The following is a 25,385-nucleotide window of genomic DNA, read 5'->3' as shown; positions in this document are numbered from 1 at the left end:
CTCACTTAGAACCCATAAAAGGGAGTTGATGTTCATTTTTTATTGTTTTATAAATCATTCTGGTCCAGCAAGGGCGAATATTGGTGTTTTAATGGAGGGGATAGAGGAGGGTCAGTTATACTTTGGGGAGCAAAAGAGAATAATTGAAAGACTAGTAGAAGTTCTGGATACAAGGGACAACATTACCACTTGTTGAATCAGGGTAATTCTAGCTCATCTCGATGGGAAGCCTAGCACTTTCAATGTCTCCTCCATACCTCCTCCCCCCCCCTTTAAAATTTAATAAATGAACAGCATCTCTTCCACCCGGAAGCTGACATTTTAATTTTCTCCTATTCAGATGATCTACTTGGACCCACTGGTGGCTGACTCAGATTATGTAGTTTGTACGAACAGTCCATATGCATCCTAGCAGGACTTGGTTTACACGATACATGGTTAACTACTTCATTTGAATAATGTTCCATCTGTAAAAAATGGCAAATAACAGTGAGCACCAGTGGAACTGTACACTACCAAGAATCAGAGAAGTGAAAGTGTACAAGAGAGCAAGAGCAAGAAAGAAAAAAAGGAAAGGGAGAGAAAAATAGTTAGTCCCCCAATCCTATTTTGGCCACCTATATGGGCACTACAAAGGCTAAACACATTAATTAACCAGACATGCTCATGAACAGGACTGATTTGCATTCTTCATTAGAAAATTGGACCAAAAAACAGATTACATTTCCTAAAGCATCAATAAAATGCATGAAACCCTGAAATTGCAAAATAAATTTAGTCACCCATAAACTAATGAGCTCATTTATAAATTGACTGAATTCCGGAATTAATCCCCAGAACAGTAAATATCCCACGTTAAGTCAAGTTCAGTCTTTTGCAGGAACCGTAAAACAGTGGCTCTGCTCATGAAGCAAGATGAAAGTCTCCCTTACATCACCATGGCAACACTTTGAGAGAAAATGATGGGTGAACTCATCTCCCGATCATAGAAGACATCTTTATTTACATCTTAACAATTTTAATATAGTGTAGAATCTCTGTTGCAGCTACAATAGAAAAATTATGGGAAAAAAAGGCAAGTGTATTAAAATTGGAATACACCAGAAATGGTGATAGTGAGACTAACTTCTGACTGGCATATTTGGATTACACAACAAAATCCCCAGTGTACAAATAAGACTTGTCACAATTTTAAAAATTAGATATTTCATGGAATCATAGAATGACTACAGCACAGAATGCAACTATTTGACCCATCGAGCATGTGCCAACTCTCAGCCAGTCCAACTCCCCTGCCCTTTCCCCATAGCAAAGCAAATTTTATTCCTTCAGATATTTATCCAACTCCCTTTTAAAAGACAAGATGGAGTCTGCCTCTACCACCCATTCAGTGTATTCCAGATCCCAACCGCTCCCTGCATAAAAAGGTTTCTCTTACATCGCCTTTGGTTCTTTTGCCAATCACCTTAAATCTGTGTCCTCTTGTTCTCGACCCTTCTGCCAATGGGAACAGTTTCTTTCTATCTACTCTGTCCAGACCCCTCATGATTTTGAGCACCTCTAGTAAATCTCCTCTCAATCAACGCAACTGAAGTTCCTCTTTCCTGGTATTATTCTCGTAAATCTTTTCTGCACCCGTTCCAAGGCATTCACATCCTCCCAAAGTGTGGTGCCCAGAATTGGGCACAGTACTTCAGTTGGGGCCGAACTAGTGTTTTATACAGATTCATCATGATTTTGTACTCTATACCTCTATTCATGAAGCCCAGAATCCCATAAGCCTTTTTAACTGCTTTCTCAACCTGCACTGCCACCTTCAACGATTTGTGCACACATACCCCCAGGTCTCTGCTCCTGCAACCTCTTTAGGATTGTATCATTTAGTTTATATGTCCTCTTTCTTTTTGTAGAAAAAGAGCTGCTCATGAAGCCCTGAATTCTCCTTGTAATCTGATCCAAAGCTAAAGATCAGAGCTACACAAAATCTACTGGCCACGACAGGGACAGAAGATCTCACTTTTGCAGCATTGAAACCATGCTTTTCCCCTTCTCAGTTACCCTTGAAGTCTATTCAGTTGGTTAATTCTGTAATCAGAAGCTGCTGGACACCGAGTACAAGTATGGCATACTTTTGTTAATTCATAGAAACATAGAAAATAGGTGCAGGAGTAGGCCATTCGGCCCTTCGAGCCTGCACCACCATTCAATAAGATCATGGCTGATCATTCCCTCAGCACCCCTTTCCTGCTTTCTCTCCATACCCCTTGATCCCCTTAGCCGTAAGGGCCATATCTAACTCCCTCTTAAAATTTATCCAATGAACTGGCATAACAACTCTCTGCAGCAGGGAATTCCACAGGTTAACAACTCTGAGTGAAGAAGTTTCTCCTCATCTCAGTCCTAAATGGCCTACCCCTTAACCTAAGACTATGTCCCCTGGTTCTGGACTTGCCAAACATCGGGAACATTCTTCCCGCATCTAACCTGTCCAGTCCCGTCAGAATCTTATACGTTTCTGTGAGATCCCCTCTCATCTTTCTAAACTCCAGTGAATAAAGGCCCAGTTGATCCAGTCTCTCCTCATATGACAGTTCAGCCATCCCTGGAATCAGTCTGGTGAACCTTCGCTACATTCCCTCAATAGCAAGAACGTCCTTCCTCAGATTAGGAGACCAAAACTGAACACAATGTTCCAGGTGAGGCCTCACAAAGGCCCTGTACAACTGCAGTAAGACCTCCCTGCTTCTATACTCAAATCCCCTAGCTATGAAGGCCAACATACCATTTGCCTTCTTCACCGCCTGTTGTACCTGCATGCCAACTTTCAATGACTGATGAACCATGACACCCAGGTCTCGTTGCACCTCCCCTTTTCTTAATCTGCTGCCATTCAGATAATATTCTGCCTTTGTGTTTTTGCCCCCAAAATGGATAACCTCACATTTATTCACATTATACTGCATCTGCTATGCATTTGCCCACTCACCTAACCTATCCAAGTCACCCTATATTTCTCATTATACTATATGAGCAATTGATCTAGCACCAATTGTCGTTTGCAGAAGGACTGTGTGGGAGCACAGTCTCAAACCTCTCCAGGAACCCTGGTCTCAGCCAAAAGCATAATTATCGAGTTTCGAGCTAAGCCACTTTTATTTTGAGGCACACACTAAGTTGAAGTGTAGTATTGTAAATTAGCCAATCCACTACTTCTTCCCTCTTGCTTCTGTAAATTTTACTTCGCAAGATGATTTGTAGCTGTTTTCTCAGCCAGTCAGAATGTTAGCCATCAGGCAATTAAGAGATTAGAAATAGAAATCTCGTACCATTTCCAGTGCATACCTGAATGCTTTAAAAAAAAAAGTACCATTGCTCACTCTCCAGCATGCTATCTCAGTGTATTTTGGGCGGTTCAAAAAGGAGTGATGGTTTAACAATGAAAATGAACTTTTACATGTTCAATCCTGCTCTGCACCACTTCAGCTAATATCTGTTGTATTAGCGGCAGCAGGGGAGTGATACAATTGCCCTCAAAGCCCCTGGGTTAGAGAATGGAAAATCGGTTGGTGTTTCCACTCCTAATTGCTATCCCACAAACCTAGGCATTGGTGGGTGTGTGGATGCCAGATGAAGACATGGGCATCTGCAATATCCCATTGCTTTCACATATGCAACACTTTCAATTTAGTATCTCATGTAGCCATCATAGAATCATATAGCGCAGGAGGCCATTTGGACAATCATGTCTGTGCCGGCTCTTTGAAAGAGCTATCCAATTAGTCCCACTGACCTGCTCGTTCCCCATAGCCTTTCAAATATGTATTAAATCCCCGTTGGTACAGAAAATAATCAAAAAGACTAATGGAATACTAGCCTTTATATCTGGAGGACTAGAATACAAGGGGGTCTCTGCAGCTATACAAAACCCTGGTTAGACCACACCTGGAGTACTGAGAGCAGTTCTGCGCGCCATACCTTAGGAAGGATATATTGGCCTTGGAGGGAGTGTAGCGTAGGTTTACCAGAATGATACACGGACTTCAAGGGTTAAGTTACGAGGAGAGATTACACAAAATAGGGTTAAGGGGTGATCCAATCAAAGTTTTCAAGATATTAAGGGGAACAGATAGGGTAGATAGAGAGAGAAACTATTTCCGCGGTTGGGGAGTCTGGAACTAGGGGACACAGTCTAAAACTTAGAGCCAGACCTCTCAGGAGTGAAATCAGGAAATACTGCTACACACAAAGGGTGATAGAAGTTTGGAACTCTCTTCCACAAACAGCAATTGATGCTAGATCAATTGCTAATTTTAAAAGCTGAGATTGATAGCTTTCTGTTAACTAAAGGTATTAAGAGATATGGGCCAAAGGCAGGGTACATGGAGTTAGGTTGCAGATCAGCCATGATCTCACTGAATGGCAGAACAGGCTCGAGGGGCTGAATGGCCTACTCCTGTTCCTACTGTTCCCCTCTCCTTCAAATCGGCTGTCATCACCCCTCAAAAAAAAAAACCCTTGACCCCACTTTGCTGCGAGCTATCACCCTTTCTCCAATCTCCCTTTCCTGTCCAAAGTACTTGAACATGTTGTTGCCTCCCAAATCCGTGACCCTCTTTCCATGTATTCAACGTTTGAATCCCTTCAATCTGGTTTTTGCCCCTGCCACAGTACCAAAATGGCAAAGTCACAAATGGCATTCTTTGAATGCGTGACAAAGGTAAACTATCCCTACTCATCCTTCTGGACCTGTCTGCAGCCTTTGTTGACCACTCCATCCTCCTCCAACGCCTCTCAACCATCGTCCTGCTAAGTGGGAATGCACTCACTTGGTTCCATTCTTACCTATCTAATCGTGGCCAGAGAATCTCCTGCAATGGCTTCTCTTCCCACTCCCGCATCGTTACCTCTGGTGTCCCCCAAGGATCTGTCCTCGGCCTCCTCTTATTCCTCATCTATATGCTGCTCCTTGGCGATATCATCCGAAAACACCGAGTCAGTTTCCACATGTACGCTGACGACACCCGCTTTACCTCTCCACCACTTCTCTTGACCCCTGCTTGGTCTCTAAATTGTTAGACTGCTTGTCCTACATTCAGTACTGGATGAGCAGAAATTTTGCCCAATTAAATATTGGGAAGACCGAAGCCATTATCTTTGGTCTCCACTACAAACTGCGTTCCCTAACCACTGACTCCATCTCTCTCCCTAGCATCAACCCGAGGGTGAACAAGACTGTTCGCAACCTAGGCGTCATATTTGACACTGAAATGAGTTTACAGCCACATATCCGCAGCATAACTAAAACCGCCTTTTTCCACCTCCGTAACACTGCCCGCTTCTGCCCCTGCCTCAGCTCTTCTACTGCTGAAACCCTCATCCATGCCTTTGTTACCTCTAGACTTGACTACTCCAACACACTCCTGGCTGGCCTCCCACATTCTACACTATGTAAACTTGAGGTCATCCAAAACTCAGCAGCCCGTGTCCTAACTCGCACTAAGTCACAATCACCCATCATCCCTGTGCTTTCTCACTTACATTGGCTCCTGGTAAAACAATGCCTTGATTTTAAAATGCTCATCCTTGTTTACAAATCACTCCATGGCCTTGTCCCTTCCCATCTCTAATCTTTTTCAGCCTCACAACTCCACAAATGTCTGCACTCCTTAAATTCTGCCCTCTTGAACATCCCTCATTATAACTGCTCAACCATCGGTGGCCGTGCCTTCAGCTGTTTGGGCCCCAAGCTCTGGAACTCGCTCCCCTAAACCCATCAGTCTCTCTACTTCTCTTGCCTCCTTTAAGGCGCTTCTTAAAACCTACCTCTTTAACCAAGTTTTTGGTCATCTGCCTTCTTTTGTGGCTCGGTGTCAAATCTATCTGTTTTGTTTTGTAACACTGCTGTTGAAGCGCCTTGGGACATTTTACTATGTTAAAAAGGCATTGTATAAATAAAAGTTATTATTAAAGTTATTATGTTCCATTGAAAGATATTGAATCTGCTTCCAAAATTTAAAAAATGACGACAAAAGCTATAGGAGTATGTAGCTGATTCTTGGGATTTTCTTCCTGGATGTGCAAGGACAGATGGAAGACTAATTGTCCTAATTTGTCCAAAGAGATTGAGGACAGGGGATCCACCATAATCTACCATCTTGGTGTCTTCGTCAATAACATGATGACAACATTGCAAGGTATGTTTCAAGAATGTGTTCTGGGCATTTTTAAATGAATTACAGCACATAAGTTTCATGAACTCACCTGGGGATCTATTGTACGCTGCTCACCATCTTAAACAACAGGATATTAGAGTGTGTGTTATAAGGGAAGTAGTATGGCTTTCAGATTCCCTTATAAGCTTTGATTTTAAGATACAAAGTGTGTTGGTCTCAATTGCAGGCATCCACCAGGAAGGAATCAACTTCAGTGTGGACACAATACTGCAGGACCTCACTGAAAAGTGTCAAAAGATACTTTGATCTTTCTTCAAATGACAGGAATGTTGCAATGCAGATCAAGCTTGAGGCATTCAAGTTACGTCCAAATAGTTTGCCTTCGTGGTTCACAACTCCTCAGCATGCAATGGAAAAACTGGATGCTCAGTCGTCGAGTATGTTCAAAGGTGGCGATCAATAGGTTTTTGAACTCTGGGAATTAAGGATCAGGCGGGAAAGTGGAGTTGAGGTTGAAGATCAACCGTGATCTTATTGAATGGCGGAGCAGGCTCGATGGGCCGTATGGCCTACTCCTGCTTCTTAGGCTTCTTTGACCATGTGAGAACTAAAGGACGTGGCAAAAAGGAGAAATGGATACACAGAAGAAAGGTTTCAATTTATACCCATCAATCACTGGAAAGGATACTGGGGGAAGCCCGTCTCAGTGATGGTCTCTTTGCTGAAGCCTCACACATGGGGACTCGGGAGTAATCAAGTGGCAAGAAGTAAGCCTAGTAAGCAACTTTGTTGGAACATCAAGGTGGCTGACATGTCAGAAGCTACCTCAGTATTCCTTCCACCATGCTCAAGTTGATACAGATTTCACATTTCAAATGACAGTTCAAATGACCCATTACCATCTCCTTTTGCCTTGCACCATCATTCCTTTCGTCTTGTAATCTCCTGTCCTCCACCCCATCACAGACCTTCCCTTTTGTTCTTTCCTCCCCTCCCCCTCCCTTTCCCTGCCCCTACACTTGCTTAAAAACCTGTTACATTTCTAACTTTTTCCAGTTCTGACAAAGGGTCGTCGACTTGAAATGTTAACTGTTTCTCTCTCCACAGATGCTGCCTGCTGAGTATTTCCAGCATTTTCTGTTTTTATTTCAGATTTCCAGCATCCGCAGTATTTTGCTTTTGAGTTACTGGAAAATGTCATGTCCAATTGATAGCTACAATTGAGTTGCAACGAAACAGCCAACAGATGCTCTGCACCTGGTGGAACATGGAGTTTGTCCATGCTGTTAGGAGGATGTTGGCAATTCATATATTTTACAATAAGTTGAGCTGCGCACCATACTGTATTGAAGAGTTCATGTTATGTGCTGTTCAACTAGCAAGGACTGACACCCACACTAGTCAGTTGTCTGACCAATGGACGATCTTCCTGGATGGGGAGGCAGGAAAGAGGGAGGGGGGGGGGGGCGGGGACTGTAGCAAGGCCTCTTTAGGGTCGAGTTGGCTCCAAGATGATACATTTGGCAAGGAAGACCAGAACTGATAGAACCCTCTATTGCAGGCTCAGTAATCTAATATCTGAACCAGGCAGATCCGCAATACACTAGATCACTGGGACCTGAAGGAATGAAATGGAGGCTTGGATTTTTCCCATTCCTTTCCAAATAGTCCTGAAAGCCAATGCCCTGTTGGTAAGGCGATACCAGCAGGAAGCTTACCGGTGCTTTGTGCTGCATCTAAGCACTCTAAGTAGGGTATGTCGCTACAGGCAGAGAAGTGACTCATCCTGCAAATGAATAATAAAAAGGCAAATGTTGTACTGTCAATTTTGGAAAGAGAGTGAGGACACTAAAGAGAAGCCTATCTGATCAGAATTAGATCCATAAATCCATTGGGAATTTACTTGTGATATTAAAATTGCAAGCACCCCTGCACCTAAACAGCTCAGTTATTCCTGCTGGAGGTGCACATATGCTCAGATTGGCCGTGATGCTCTGTACGCCCTGAAATTCTTTCTAAATGCTCCACCTTGTTACATCTCTTCCCAGCTGCAAAAGTCCTTTCGCAATCTACCTCTAACCTTCTGTTATGTATGTAAACTTGTATATGCCTTGTACAGCCACCAGAGGGCTCATCCCCTGGAGTCCCAAGGGATCCCACAATCCCTTGGGAGCACAGGTACTTAAGGAGGCCTCGCAGGCTGGAGAGGCACGCTGGAGATCTGCACTAAAAGACTACGGTTGCACTTTACTTTGAGTTCACATTATCCAGTCAGACTCTTTATTCATATACAACACCTTCCTTAGCTGTTCTCCCAATTCCTACTTGGCATCTGATCCCACCTCTTTTTTGTGAAATCTTTTGGGACATTTCATTGTTAAAAACACTATTAAGTGCAAGCTTTTCTTACTGTTGAACTGTTATTTAGACAAGGCGTTGCAGGGTTTCTAGCAACCATATCAGATAAAGATTCAGTGAGAGAGAAAATCAGCTAAAAGAGAATTGCATGAATGGAATTTTGTTTGTGAGATCAGTAATTGTCTGATCAAACACAAGCTCCATATGGTCTTGGTGGCTAGCAGTCTGATATTGAGCCATAGAAACAATGGGCCCAAATTTCCCCAGGAGTTGCTCCGTTTTTTTTGGAGCAACTTGATTTTTCTGGAGTATCTTAAAAAAGTCGCAATTCTGCACATTTAATTGGCCCCAGTGTAAGTGAGTTAGTTGGATTTTTTGAGTTTAGTTTTGTTTTGTTGAAATGGGGGCATTACCAGCCACCTATGCCTGTTTTGGCCATTTAAGCCAGTTTGGCCAGCTAATAGTTGCTCCAAACTAACTTAGGCCAGCGTATGTGGCCACTTGTGTCCGCACAGAAAAATTTTATGGAGAGTTAAGAAATCAGCGCAGGTAGACAGAGATGGGGGAGGAAGAGGGAGGAAAGGGAAGCACAGAGGACCTTGCAAAGCACTAAACACCTCAACAGCATTAATGAAGCATAAAAATCAATAATAATTAAAAAGTAAATAAATAAAAAATAAAACTTAAGTCCTACCTTCCTACTGGGCTGGGAAGTCAGCGGGCCGGGAGAACTCACAGAACGCGGCAGGCAGGAGAGAGAACGCAGCAGGCAGGAGAACGCACCGGCAAGCCCTTCGGCCAGGGCTAGTTGCGGCGAGCAGGCAGGACGTGCTGGGAGGGCGAGCAGCTACTGTACATGCGCGCAGACTCCACTGTGCATGCGGACAGCTGCCGGCACTGTTTTCGGCGCAGGGCTGTAGCTCCACCCCCCACTGCTTTTGCCACGCCATGACAAGCCTTAGGACAGTCCACCGAGCGGGGAGAATAGGGAGCTACATTTTCGGTGCCGTTTTTAAGAGTAGAAAATCGGCGCACCATGGGTAAGTGTGCTGGAAAATTGGGTTGGGGAAACTTGGGGCCAGTGGACTGCATCAAAAGCACTGCTCATTCAAGCTGGGTTTGGGACAATCATACAAAAAGACTGGATGTTATCAGATACCAATTTGGACAATGTTTATACCAAATCGTTACCCATCTGAAGCAGAACCAACAGATAAAGTAATAGAATGATGAATGGAGCATTACCATTATATTTTTGCACAAGAAACAACAATAGATAACTGTTGCTCCCATGCCATCTAAATTCAAACACTTATGATCTGGCTACAGTGTAAAGATCTGTATAAATAGGAGAGTATTTAAGACAAAGCTGGATATAACCATTAGGGAAAAGCTGAGAGCAGGGACAAAATCATCACAAAGATCGCTATCAAACACACAGGAAAGCTTGAAGACAGTTTTAAAATATTTCAGCATTTTAGCCAAGGTCAATGGCAGCTGACAGCAAACTAGACAACTAATGGGATTGATTTGTGGCTGTTTGGTGAAGCAAAGGAGATTGAAGGAAAGGATCCAATATCTTTCTTACAGAATACTTCCACATTTGTCATCAGATCTTTCAGAACAGGCAAATGTGAACAAGACGAATCATGGAGCTTTATAATCGGGACTGCAGCCAAACAAGAAACTCTCACCCATCTTTTGGGGCTATTTTATCATTGGTCTCCCAGGTCATGAAGATTTTGATGCCTTCAATAACAGTGAAGTCATCTTTAAATATTTACTGTACTTTCAAGATGAAATGCAGTGGTAGTGATTCAATAAAAGCGAAGTGCATTTCTTATATTGCTGCTTTATACAGTATTAGACTTGCCTCAAAGTTACAGAAAGTCAAAATGAAGAGGTACTAGAGGTATAGGGATCAAGCAGTTTTACTATTCCTGTGTCCAGTTTCAAACAGAGCTTTGAAAAACCCACCCTATCAAAACAGATAGAAGACAACCTTTGCAACAGAATTAACCAGACAAAGGGGGCCCAACAGCAATGTATTATGTACTCACCACAGCTCTATGCAGAAATCTTCTTGGATGGACTTTGGAAAATCTACAATATACAACCATGTACACACTGTAAGAGATCAGGACATTTTCTAAACTTCCCTTACATTGGCAGCCAAGTGTTTTTCCACAAGATGCAAAGTGAGTCGTCAGCTGTTGGTTTTGTCGCCTATGCCAAGCCCAACTCATTATTGAGCATAACAAATAGTGAAATGGAGGAGAAGATGAAAAAGATGCCAGAGGAATACCCCGTATTTAAAATCAACACGAGCTGTCAGCACATATTCAGAGCTCAACTCAATACGTCCAAAATACAAATCATATTCGCAAGACCTACTTGTAAATGGGAATATAAAGAAATACAGGGAGAGATATCTTGAGAGAAATAAACTCCCAATGATCCTAGGCATATAGCTCAAGGCAGGGAATTGCAGAGTATGGGGCCTGATGGCTGATAGCACAGCCACCAGTGGTGAGATGAAAGGGGTGGGGGGGTATCCATAAAAGGCCAGAGGAATGAAGAGTTCAGGGAGGTGTACTGATTTAGGGCAGGAGGGGGTTACAGAGATGGGGAGGGGTGAGTTTCAAGACAATGATGAGAATTTTAAGTTTGAAACGTTGGGGTAACAGGAGGAAATGTAGGTCAGGGAAAACAGGGACAATGGGTGAGCAGAAGTTGTTGTGGGATAATTTAGAGGCGGAATAGTTTAGGATGAACTGAAGATTTTGGAAAGTGAAGGATGGGAGGCCAGCCAACAATGCATTGAGTCTGAAGGCTTGGACGAGGGTTTCAGCAGCAGATGATCTGGGTTAGGGAGCTGATGTTACAGAGAATAGCATACAAGTGGAGGAAGCGAAGGGGGCCAAGGATGGAACCTTAAGGGAACTCCCAAGGCGGTGGCAGAGGTAGGAAAACAAGCCATTGGTAGAGATGCTCCAGCTACAATCAGATAGGCAAGAGTGGAACTATTGAGCATGGTGTGGTCAAAAGTGTCAAAAGGAGCAGAGAGATCAATGAGGGATAATACACCAAGGTCACAGTGGCTATCAGGTGAATAAAGGATTGCACTCAGCAGTTATGCCCGCGCAGTTAAACTGCCTTTGATGTGCACGGTCTGGACACGAGAAGAATGTTCACTGGCACACACATGGAATGGCAGGAGAATCACAGCCAAGTTCAGTTGTATCCTCACAGCCATCCATACATTTGCACTTCCAGCAGGGGTTGAGGGAACCATCAGGAGTAGGAGCCCTGCATGGTTTTCTCCTCCCTAATCCAGGGGAGTGAGACAAACTCTAACAGCTGGGTACAGCAAACTCAGCACAGACCAGGAATCTGCTGGTTAATATGGCTCAGCTTCTTGGTGGATAACCTTGCTGAGCCATCAGGGAGCCTCAAAATGGTGTGTACTAATGTCCCAAAGATCTTACCTGATCAGCAGCTCGAGAATGCTGGCAGAAAACATGTGGCAAGTTCACAATGTCAGCCAAGTCAAAGACTACTCAACAGGAAGTGACAAAGGCCACCTCTAAACAGAGAATCACATTGCTTTTGCCTCCTCCTCCGCCCACCCCCACCCAACTTTCTGATATTTCAACAATCAGAAAGAAATCTACTTTTCTAGCTCATTACCTAGAGAAGATTTCAGCCAGTAGTGAGATCACAATTAGAATCAAGTAATACAAGTCTTTACAGGAACAATAGAACCCTAGTGACCAAAGCCCATACTCACTGCCATTATAGAGAAACCCAGTGTGATGTCTTCGTATTATACAAAAAGAGAGACCAAATACTGCCCCATTTATTTGAGTCTCATCGCCGAGAGTATGCAGAAATCAAGCGCAGACAGCAGAAGGAGTGTGCGGCAAACCAGGCTGGTCACCCACCCTTTCCTTCAACCACTGTCTGTCCCACCTGTGACAGAGACTGTAATTCCCGAATTGGACTGTACAGTCACCCGAGAACTCACTTTGAGTGGAAGCAAGTTTTCCTTTATTTTGAGGGACTGCCTATGAATGGATGAATGACTGACTGACTTGCACTGCACAACATTCCTGATCAAGGCAGAAAAACAAAATTTTTAACAAAACCACCCATTTCATTAAAAATGGTGTACCATCCAAAGTAATTCAAGTTCACAATCAGACTGCTACCAATAGGGGCTGAAAAACATTAAGTCAGTGGAAACAGAGGCAGTGCGCAGCCCTACAGCAGCAATTCTATCTACTGTAACCACTGCAGCGATACACCATAATGGCACACCATGACACTGGACCACAAGATTAATTACAGATCAGAAAGGCCATTTGACCCATCATAACTCTTCCACCCAGAGATCCCAAGATTCCTGCATTGTAACATTTAATTCTTTCTTATAGTTCCAACGTTTTCCCCACAACAACTCCATCTATTAGTCTATTCCACACAATTAGTACTTTGTGCAAAGAAAACATTCCTGTTATAAATCCTAAAATGAATTTTTACTAGTTGGAATCTGTGCCTCCTCCTTCTACTCTGTTTAAATTAGCATCCCATGTTAACTTTTCCTATACCCTGAACAATCTTGTATACCTCCATAAGGTCACCTTTCAGACGCCTCCTTCCTAAGCTGAAATGCCCAGGTTTCTCCTCATAACTCAGGCTTCTGATACTATGGCTCTTCTTTGCACTGCCTCCAAACACGAACATCACATCTCGTGTTTCTCAACAACCTGACCTGGACTCCATTCAAAATGTGGTCTGACCATAGCATTATGAAGTTTTATCACTTCCTCCTCTGATGGAAGTTAAACATCTTATCTGCTCTATTGATTGTGGTTCTGTATTGGTTGGACATGTTTAGCAAATGAACGTACGAAGACGCCTCGGTCTCTTTCAGCATCATCCTTAGCAATTTCAACACTAGTCTGGAGTATATGTGCCGTCTGTTTTTCTTTCCTTATATGTAGCACTTTACATTAGTCTGCATTAAATCAGTTTAATATTTGTAACTGCTGCTCATGGAAATGCTGACTAGGCAGAAAAACACTTGCTACCAATCTAGCAATGGATTTAATCAAGCCACAACTGCTCTGAACGCTTTGTTTTTATAAAGACAGTCAGGAAGTTTCATTTTATTGACTTTATGGTTGATAGGAGACCCCAAATGAACAGGTGCAACTTTAATTAACCCCATGGGAATTAATTAATAGGCACAAGATTAATCCTAGCACTGCTGTAAGATGGTGTTTAATAGCAAAAACAATTCTAACTGCTGCATCATCGAATGCAGTGGAAAAGAATTACATGTGATCATGTTCAGTAATAGTGAGTCAGAGCTATTGGTTTAGAAAAGAAAGGCTTGGATTTATATAGCGTCTTTCATGACCAATGGATGTCTCAAAGTGCTTTACAGCCAATGAAGTACTTTTGGAGTCTAGTCAATGTTGTAATATGGGAAAAGCGGCAGCCAATTTGCACGCAAACAAGCTCCCACACACAGCAATGTGATAATGACCATATCGTCTGTTTTTTTTGTTATGTTGATGGAGGGATAAATATTGGCCAGGATACCAGGGATAACTCCCCTGCTCTTCGAAATAGTGCCATGGGATCTTTTACGTCCACTTGAGAGACTCAGTTTAACGTCTCATCCGAAAGATGGCACCTCAGACAGTGCAGCACTCCCTCAGCACTGCATTGAAGTGTCAGCCTAGATTTATTTTCCCTGGAGTGGGACTTGAGCCCACAATTTTCTGACTCAGAGGCGAGAGTGCTACCCACTGAACCACAGCTGACACTCAAAACAAAAAAGGAGAGACAGAAAGATAATTTAGTCACATCTGCTTCACTATGTGAACCACTCATAATTTCCTGTTCCTCCTGCCTGGCTATCAATCCACATAGTTCAGCGGTGAATAAACAAGGAATCTGTTCATTTCCTTTTTAGACTGGTCAGCTGGGTCTACATTCATTACACTAGTCTACTGTTAGAAAAACCATTTCCAAGGAGCAACTGCTGCATGCTTCAGATACATTTACATTAAAGGTTCTTTAGCTCATGACCTGCTGGCTTAAAGCAAACACCTTCACAAGCTTCATAATTTACAAGCTTGGATCATACTTTACTGGTTTCTTCACCCCCATTCAGACAAGATTTAGCTCACCTTGCTGCTCTTCACAATTCATTAAGCCACAAGACAATTAGCATATTTTATGCCCTCCTTTGAACCCATTATTGGTGCTGTTGTATTTCTAAGTACAGTGACCAGAACCAGGCATTGTACTGTGGTCTCATCAATACTTTCGAGTGTCAGTAACACTTATTTGTACATTTACTTATCAAACCTACTTACACACCCACGCACTCCACGATATCAATTCAATTTCAGACTGCAGTAACAGTTCTTTGAACTTCTTGCCCAGTTACAATATTGAGCTGGGTGCAATTCTAGAATAATAAAGTTTGAGTAGTCTCATCAGCTCCTGTAAGATTGAGACACTTCAGAGATTGATCTTCAATGTTTTGCCTTCTTCAGTGTAGAACAGTTAAGGACAGTGCAAATTGTTGGGACAAACAAGCTTAATGGGCTATTTGATCTTTTATTTCTCGTTTCCACCCCCCCAAATACTTTCTGAAATACAAAGAGGCGAACTGGCTGTGAGAAGTTATTGTTCCAGGCAAAGTACAAGAGCAGACACCATCAGTAGATATATTAAAACAGAAATCTTACCATTTCAGATGGGCACCTGTTAATTTTAACCTATGGCTCAACAACTCTTTCCTGCTGATTATTTCTCCTGTGAAATATTTGTAAGCAATGTACAATAAATTATTCAAGCACTTACAGCTACATCAAATTCCCTTTTCAAATGTTCCACACACAGCCGTGCTTCGAAGTACAATGAGTACAGAACACATGGGACTCCAGCTCTCTTTTTACTCACCCAATGCTAGTGCATTTCTAAGAAGCATTTTAAAACACAAAACTGCTAGCGTTTAATTAAGCAGAAACCAAAATTCTAGAAAGGTTTTTTATTTTAAAACTCTGCGAGATTTATGCTGGCTAGCTCTTGAAGTCAAAGTTAAGCAAACGGAAAATCTTTTGCTGTAAAGATTCTTTGTTTTTGCTCCCTGCAGGGGGTTGTATTCAAAGCCGTAGGCCATAAATTGTTTTTCCCCTTTGCTTATGCAACACTAATGCTTGATCTCACTGTTGCCATGGTAGTGCCATTGGGGTTTTTCTTAATCTTTTCAGAAACTGAATGCCTTATTCATACAAGTCCCATACTTTCATCCGCAGCCAGTAAATAAATCCATGCCAACAGATCAAGTGGAATCAGCAACTCTGGAGAATGTTTTTTGCTGCAGGTATCCAGATTGCACACAATAGTACCTCAGCCGCTCCATTTATCGTGCCATGATGCATAAAATGCAAAGGATCCTAAGGCTGTTACCCTAATGGTTCAGTTGGTAATTCACTACCCCATTGTGCCCTCCCAACCAGGAAGATCATATGCTCAATCTCAATCTGCGCCAAGTTAGTGAGATAGCAGACGAGCCTCTACAATTGCCCGGTACCAAAGCTAGGGAAGGGGAACTAACAAAGAGTCATGTTTCTCACCCCTGACCACTAGTCACTGACTACTGCTAGAAAACATTCAGGCATGGAGATCAGATGATGACAAGTTCGGGCTCAGCGGTGATATCTCCAGAGTCAGGTAGCTTGCCAACATTTATAGTCCAGATTCTTAAATCTGGGTGATGTGGAATTGCAATCCAGCATAGGTTAGTGCCCTCAGGAGAAATGCGAAAATTGGAGAGGAATCATTTTAAATTAGTGCTGCATGAAACCTACCATAGAAAACATGCATACATCACCCAAGGACCATTTTAAAAAGGCAGATTTGGGGAGGCGTGACAGCTACTTAGATCCTTAATAATGTGCAACTGGGGTAGCTTTTCCACTTCAAATCATTTCCCTAGAGTATGTCAAATACAAACAACTGGCATTCAGGACATTATGTGGCATACGTAATTCTCGGAGATAGAGTAGGTAATCAATGCAGTAGTAAACATTTAGTGCCCAGTAATGAACACTTCAGGGGAGTAATGTTTAGAAAACTGAATAATACAAGTATTAAACTCAATGATCTGAAGACTCCCCACGCTGCATGGGTACCCACTGCTTGAGGTAGCCAACATCACATCACAACGACAGTCCTTTTCAATCTCACTTCCCCACCCACATCTGGTTAGGGGACCAGCACAATGTATGCACCGTAGCTAATGCACAAGTCTTCAAAAGAATCAATTCTGAATGATCTGGCTGATCTGTTCAAGTTACACAAATAAATTCCTGGTCCATGGCCAAATCCAGCTACAGGGAGACCGATAATTTTAAATATGAGTGTTAGAGATTAAAATATAAATCCCCCAATCCTTTATGGATTCCAAAGTCTCACCAGATTATAGATTATATGCAGACAGTGAATACTTTTGTAATTCACAATCCAAAAAGATCTTACCGATTGGCACGCAAAGCCAGCAGGAAAGCAACTTTGGCTGAAAACACTGGAGAACTGGAGGAGTATTAGGTGCAGTAATCCAACCAAGGGTGCTCAGGATACTTCATATACAATGGAAGCAGAGCACCGACTACTCTATACAGATCAGGAACTTTGCCGAGTGAGAGACTGAACCTTGATCCAATCACTCTGCATTGGTAACCGAACTCCTGGTCAGTTTCAGTTTTTTTTTGACTATTCGCCGAGTGATATTGCTTAGAGGGAGTCGGTGGATACACCCTTTACATACCTATATCAAACCCGAAGTTCAACCTCTACTGGCTCACGGTCAGCTCTCTGCAGCCCCTTGGCCCTTTCATTCCACTGGACAACCTCAACTTGTAACTCAGCTACCATCTTGAACCCCAAATGACTCCTGGATCCACTCCTGATCCACAACGGACTCCGAACTTTGGTTGTGGACATTCCAAGCTGTCAGATCAACTTTAATTTTGGACCATTCCATATCACCACCTTCCTGCCTTCTGATTACAAATGCAACATGTTGTGCCTAATCTCTTGCCATGCCCATAAATACCCTGTATGTCCATTCACAGAATACCCGACAGTCCAGACCTGAACCCATTATTGCTATATTCCTTCCACCCCACCCCTCGGGTGTTTTGCTCCGCCCTTCCGGTCATCCACCTTTCATTTCTCTCCTTTCACACTTAGCTTTCCTCCCCCAACCCATTATTACTCCTCTGCCTTTGCAGGCTCGAGTCCTCCTTGAATAAATCCATGGTTACCTTTTGTGCAGCTTTGGGCATTCTCCAAAGGGTCCATCAAGACACCCCCTTCCAAGTAACACAAACAAACATTTTCCTTTCTTGCCAACCTTCCTACCATACATACTCACTGGGGAATAACCTCATCAAATTGCTACCCATCCAACTCACTCAAGCCACCACTGCTACTGCTCCCTTGGACTCCACCAGATAAAAATCTCTGCCCCTTGTATTTTCCTTCAGAATGTTTGTTCATGATGACCCTTGCCATTCAGATAATTGTATTGGCATCCTGGCTTTGACTGAAATTTGATTCAACTGGAAGGAAACCTTTACCGTCTCCCAGGTTGTACCTCGTGGTTCTATCCCAATCTACGCTCCTCGAATTCAAGGAATGAAGACTGGAATGCATTTGGTGCACAACCGGTTTCGTTATCAGTCACTAGATCTGGCTGGACCAGACTTAGCAGAAGAGAGTTCCAAACTTCTACTACCCTTTGCATGTAGAAGTGTTTCCTAACTTCACTCCTGAAAGGCCTGGCTCGAATTTAGACGTTTTCCTCCAGTCTCCCCTCTAACAAGTGGATGCTTTGACACCGAGAGACCATTCGATCAGAAGCATCGGCTGCTTCCCTCCAAAAGTCAAATCTTCTCTAGTTGCTACCTCACACTGCTCACGTTCTCTCCCATCTCCCCCATGCCCTCTTTGAGCTCTTCTTTTCCATGTGACCCATCTCTTGCTCCTTTGACTCTTGTTCCCCACTAAACCACTTACAGCTGGTTCATGCTGTAAATGGTTCACTCTGCTCAGGCAATTTCCAACTCCCTTTCAAACCTACCATTACAACCCTCCGCTTTGAGGGGGAAAAACAACTTCTACTCTCCTTTCAGTCCATCTACAAACTCCCACATTCATACCATCATCCAGTTCTACATCTCCACCATCTCTTTTAAACCTCCGTTGCCTCTGTGCTGTTAAGATTGCTTGTTCAAAATGCAATCTCAAAAAAGCAGGGCACGTTCTAAATTTCATGGCTAAACATTAGGATGTCCAAATACTATTATTGTCAGCTCCTGCCACAAACATCACATCCTTGTTACTGAATCCATCCTCCTCTCCAGCCAGTGTCTCAGGCTAAACCAGTGTTCACAACCTCAAACATGCAGACTATTTTCTCATCAACAGCTGTTGAACAATTCCAAAAGTAGCATCAGCTCCTTCAAACCACAACAACAAAAAGTTTGGGGGGGGGGGGGGTTATTAAATCTGCCAAGAGAAAACTGCCACAATTGGGCCACCTGGTTAAAATAAAATTACAAACAGAAACCTACCTTATCAATAGATGCAGAAGACATCTTTGTCGGAGACGTTGACAAACTAAATGTAGCACCCGGTATAGGCTGGAGGAGAAGACAAGCGGTTCTGACTGCGATACAGAACAGAGGAGGGTTGGGACAAGCCTGTGCCCTTAATCCAACCGGCGAGGGGCCCCCGGGATTTAAACTAATGCAGCCCCGATCAGACCAGTCTGCAAGCCGCTGGCCGCAGTGCCTCACACTGAAAGGCGGGTTTGTGGGCAAGTGTTGTGCATTGACATCGGAAACAACCGAGCCCCCTGTCTGCCTGCCGCCTCCGAAAATACCTCTCGGGGTGTCTTCTTTTTTTTTTGTTTTACAGCAGGCCGCTTTGTGAACGATTAGGGAATATACCTTAAAATGCAAATATGAATCAAGTGCCGGCCGGGGCTGTGCTGCACCGCTTGCCCTCGGTGCGCCGGCCCGGGAGAAGCCCCCTTTCCCTTGTCCTGTCCTGTCCTGTCCTGTCCGGGTGAGCCCCTCTCACCAGGCCCCGATCATCCTGACACCACACCCTGCCAGCAGCTGACAGCTTTCCCCCCCGCCCCCCCACCGCTGAAGTCAAGTTGAAATATTTTTCAATCCAAAACACAGCGAGCTAAGTATTAACACTCCCCCATTGCCTCACACACAGCACCTTTCGCGGGTCTGTTGATAGCCGGGGCCGGGCACCCAGCAACATGGCGGCCGTCGGCCCCGGAAACCGCAACGCCATTTCCGGTCATACCCGTGCGCATTCTGGGAACTGTAGTCTTTGCATCGCCGCTCCTGAACGGCAGTCGACAACAACCCAGCAACTTGTATTTATATCGCGCCTTTAACGTTCTGAAACGTCCCAAGGCACTCAACGGGAGTATTTATGAGATTTTAAAAATTTGACACTGAGCCACATAAGTAGAAATTAATGCAGGTGACCAAAAGCCCTAGTCAAAGAGGTATGTTTTAAGGAGCGTCTTGAAGGAGAAAAGAGAGGCGGAGCGGTTCAGGCAAGGAGTTCCAGCACTTGGGGGCCCTCAGCAACAGAAGGCAGGGCCACCAATAGTTGAGCAATTATAATCAGGGATGCTCAGGAGGGCAGAATTAGAGGAGCGCAGACATTTCGGGGTGGGGGGTGGTGGAGGAGATTACAGAGAAAGGGAGGGGCGAGGCCATGGAGGGATTAGAGTAAAAAGAAAGACTTGCATTTATATAGCACTTTTCACAACCACTGGACATCCCAAAGTGCTGTACAGCCAATGAAGTTCTTGTTTTGAAGTGTAGTCACTGTTGAAATGTAGGAAACGCGGCAGCCAATTTGCACACAACAAGCTCCCACAAACAGAGATGTGATAATGACCAGAAAATCTGTTTTTAGTGATATTGATAGAGGGATAAATATTGACCAGGACAGCAGGGATAACTCCCCTGCTCTTCTTCAAAACCATGCCACAGGATCTTTTACATCCACCTGAGAGTAGTCAGGGCCTCGGTTTAACATCTCATCTGAAAGACAGCACCTCCAACAGTGCAATATTCCCTCACTGCACTGGAGTGTGAGCCTAGATTTATGTGCTCAAATCTCTGGAGTGGAACTTGAACCCACAACCTTCTGATTCAGAGGTGAGGGTGCTACCAACTGAGCTACAGCTGACACATAAAGGGCTATCCAATAATGTAATTATCTTACCTTCATGAAAGAGTATGGCTGGATGACAGGGAAGTACCTTCAACTAAACCCACTGTTCATTGGCAATGTGTGTGTCCATGCTGTGGTCTGGAGCATGATGACAATGTATTTGTACGTTTTATGGTACATTGTGCCTGTCCTGAGATGTTCCTAGTATCTGTTGTCCTGCCAGCAAGGACAAAACCTGCACTTGTCAGCTATCTAATAAGTAACGAATAAAAATCTATTTTGACATCTATTTGGGATGCAGTTGGCTCCAAGGTGACATGTCTGCTGGTATTACTTTGGGATCAAGTCAATCTTCTTTGGCAAATTTGGTAATCATAAATAAACCAGGCATGTCTGCAGTACTCCGGGGCACTTTATATGATTAACGAGCCTGCTTGACCCAACTGGAATTCATCCCATTTAGCTCCAGATAACTATGTAATCCAATGTACTAACAGCTGTGAGCAGATAATTTGCCTGTGCTTTGTGGAGTATAAGAACAAGAGTAGGCTATTCAGCCTCTTGAACCTGCTGCACCATTCAATTAGATCATGACTGATCTGTACCTCAACTCCATTTATCCGCATTTGCTCCATATCCCTTAATACCCTTACCTACCAAAATTCTATCGATTGTATGGGTAGGCTGCATGATATAGCTAGTTAAACTTCAGTAGTATCACATGGATACTTAGAAATCACATAGCTTTGGATCTTGCCACAATATGCCTCAGTTCTCTGGTATGTGTCCCTGTGGGTAGAGAGTCTTTTCCTTAGGTGGTCCCTCGAATCGAGGGTGACTTGCTTCCATGCCAAAAAGGGATGAATTCACAGGTGTTTCAATGAAGGACCTGACATTCCAGATCCCAAACTACATATTGAAGGGTGGAAGATGCCTGTGCGTGGATTTTTTTTAACGTGTGGTGGTCATTGCACACCAGCCACCACACGGGCTTAACCAAGGCGACTGGAGACCAGCTCTGCTGCACGGACCTAGTGTGCACACATATTGCAGAGTGGGCTGGCCCTTGCTGCCCCTGGGCCCTCGGCTCTTCTGGGCCCCGAACTCACGCCTCTCCTGTATGCACTCTATATCAGACCAATCCACTCTACTGATGCAGATTTCTCAGTTGATTTCGAGACACAATGATAGTTTTTCTGCATGTCTTAGAAACCTGGCTTACCGAAAGAAGAGTACTATGAGTTGTGGTAGTAATATTCCATGTGACATAGATAGAAACACAGAAAATAATCAGCATCAGATAGAGAAAAGACAGTTATTTTGATGGAGATACTCTGTCAGAACTAGGAAAGAGAGGCTAAGAGAATTGCTTAATATAACTACCAAAACATAGAAGAAAGGCAGATTAACAGCTAATAATAAAGGCACACGCACATACATCTTTATATAAACACCAACTATTAGGACAAAGAAGTGGATAATGGGATTAATAGCAGTTAAACATATTTTTAAAAAGAGCTGCAAAGATACATACAAACGTACAAAAATGACAGACAGAAAACGACCTACTAGTCCATCTAGTCTGCCCCGTATAGTTGGAATGGCCTATGCATCATGATACAGACACTCCCAACTCACCCAGAGCCATGCAATCTTCTGGGAGAGGTGAAAAAAACAGATAAAAAGCCAGGTCAAGTTGGGAAAAACATCTGGAAAATCCCTCTCCAAAATAATACGGCTGCATGATGTACAAAGATTGTCACAAACAAGCAGTCAAAAAGCATTAGTAGACAAAAAGTAAGTAAAATAGCTACAAAATGTAAAGGAATTAAATGGAATGTGATTGGGAGAAACTGGCAGGAAATGTTTCTTTAAAGTTATGATCTTAAATTGCTAAAGTCAGTGTTCAAGCCAGATGGCTGCAAATGTCCAAGAAGAAAATAACATCCAGTCCTCCAGTTTGAATTGACCTCAATTGGAGCAGCATAGGAATCCAAAGACTGGACAATTGCAATAGGAGGTGGCATTGAAGCAGAAGTCATAGGAAGGTCAGTATTATGTTTCCAAACAGAACAGATATATTTGCAAAGCAGTTACTTAATCTGCATTCAGATTTTGAAATCTAGAGCAGATAAAGCTGCAAACAGTCACAAGAGCATGTTAGATAGGAGGAAATACAATATAGTACAATACATTATTTGTTTTTTGGAAACTTTATCTGTAATTAATTAATAATGGAGAACACGGAAATGGCAGAGACGTTGAACAAATATTTTGTATCGGTCTTCATGGTAGAAGACACTAAAAACATCCAAATAGTGAATAATCAAGGGGCTGTAGGGAGGGAGGAACGAAATACAATCACTATCACTAATAAAGTAATACTCAGTAAAATAAAGGGACTAAAGGCAGACAAGTCCCCTGGACCTGATGGCTTACATCCTAGGATCTTAAAAGAAGTGGCTGCAGAGAAAGTGGATGCATTGGTTCTAATCTACCAAAATTCCCTGTATTCTGGGGTGGTCCCAGCGGATTAGTAAACCACAAATGTAACTCCCCTATTTTAAAAAGTATTATGTATACAAGAACTCCACGAGGCTGAGTACTGTGAGCTAAACTTAGTGTGACCTTAGTCTTCTTTATTACAATTCCAGAGTGCCTAAACAACATGGCCGCCAACCTTTTATACTGGCCCTGCACATGTGTGCAAGTGACCATTAGGACTCCAACAGTCGCGCCCTCTGGTGGCAAGTATTACATAGTTGCATACATAACATCACTCCCCGCCCCCCTCCCCCCCACCACAAAGTCTTCGGTACAGGGTATTTACCAGTTGAGGCGATCCGGAGCCCTTCGCTCCCTGGTTGATCGTCTAAGTTCAAACCCTGACGTGTGTGAGTTGGTCTGTCAGGAATGGTGGGTTCATCCTCGTGATTGACAGCGGGGTCGATTGCTGGTTGGGTGTGCGTTGGTGGATTGTCGATGGTGATGTCCTCTTCAAGTCATTCCTGGTTGTCAGTAAATCACAATTTGGTCTGATCTAAATGCTTTCTGCACGTTTGGCCATTTAACAGTTTGATTATAAACACCCTATCCCCTTCCTTGGCCAAAACAGTGCCAGCATCCCACTTGGGACCATGGTCGTAATTCAGGACAAACACAGGGTCGTTAACATCAATGTCACGTGAAACAACCGCACGATCGTGGTACATGTTCTCCCGGTGTCGCCGGGTTTCCACGTGATCATTGAGATCCAGGTGGTCTAGGGAGAGCCTGGTTTTGAGGGCTCTCTTCATTAGCAATTCTGCCGGGGGAACCCCAGTAAGCGAGTGGGTTCACGTCCAGTAACTGAGCAGAATGCGAGACAAACGGGTCTGCAGGGAGCCGTCCGTTACGCGTTTCATGCTCTGCTTGATTGTTTGGACTGTCTGCTCTGCTTAACCGTTAGATGCGGGCTTAAACAGAGCAGACCTGACATGCTTGATGCGGGTCATAAACTCGTTGAATCCTGAGCTGGTGAAACACGGTCCATTGTCGCTGACAAGGACATCGGGCAAGCCATGGGTGGCGAACATGGCCCGGAGGCTTTCAATGGTGGCTGTGGATGTGCTGGATGACATGATTACGCATTCAATACATTTGGAATAAGCGTCCACTACTAGTAAAAACTCCTAGAAAGGGGCCGGCAATATCTACGTGGATCCTGGACCACGGTTTGGAGGGCCATGACCACAGACTCAGTGGAGCCTCCCTTGGTGCATTGCTCAGTTGCGAGCAAGTGTTTCACTGATGCACGCATGACTCCAAGTCCAAGTCAATGCCGGGCCATCAAACGTGTGACCTGGCAATTGCCTTCATCATGACAATGCCTGGGTGGGTACTGTATAGGTCCCGTATAAAAGTTTACCTGCCTTTTTTTGGCAAAACCACGCGATTACCCCATAAGAAACAATCCGACTGGATGGACATTTCATCTTTGCGTCAGTGAAACGGTTTAATTTCATCTTGCACTTCCCTGGGAACGGCCGAGCAGTTCCCATTTAGGATGCAACTCTTTACTAATGATAGCACAGGATCCTGGCTGGTCCAGGTCCTGATCTGGCGAGCCATGACGGGTGACCCCTCGCTCTCAACAGCATCCATGACCAGTAGCAAGTATGTGGGCTGCGCCATTTCAACCCCAGAGGCTGAGAGCATCGACACAGTTTTCAGTGTCTGGTCTGTGGTGGATAATGTTAGTGCCCATCTTTGGATGTGGAATGAAGCATTGGTGTTTATATCTTTGCTTTCTGAAAACAGTGAAATGAGCAGCTTGTGGTCAGTTTCAAGCACAAACCGAAGTCCAAATAGGTATTGGTTGCAACCCCATATACGCATGCTAATGCCTCTTTCTCGACCATACTATAGGCTCTCTCAGCCTTAGACAGACTTCTAGATGCGTATGCAACCGGTTGGAGGTTGCCCGATACATTGGCTTGCTGTAACACATAGCTGACCCCGTACGATAAGGCGTCACAAGCTAGCACTAAATGTTTACATGTTTCATCGTGT

General features: G+C 43.7%; 1 protein-coding gene across 1 annotated transcript in view; it reads right to left on the bottom strand.

The window, feature by feature from the left end:
- The window catches only part of LOC139265562 (ubiquitin-like protein 3), a 39,539-nt gene extending 19,649 nt beyond the window's left edge, over positions 1 to 19,890 (bottom strand). Inside the window, exon 1 of the mRNA XM_070882637.1 lies at positions 19,196 to 19,890. Coding sequence (XP_070738738.1) covers positions 19,196 to 19,219 — 24 coding nt within the window. The 5' untranslated portion in view covers positions 19,220 to 19,890. The remainder of the gene's footprint in view (positions 1 to 19,195) is intronic.
- Positions 19,891 to 25,385: the final 5,495 nt, after the last annotated feature.

The sequence above is a fragment of the Pristiophorus japonicus genome, chromosome 6, assembly GCF_044704955.1.
Source record: "Pristiophorus japonicus isolate sPriJap1 chromosome 6, sPriJap1.hap1, whole genome shotgun sequence".
Lineage (NCBI taxonomy): Eukaryota > Metazoa > Chordata > Chondrichthyes > Pristiophoridae > Pristiophorus > Pristiophorus japonicus.
This window is presented reverse-complemented; position numbering and strand designations above follow the sequence as displayed.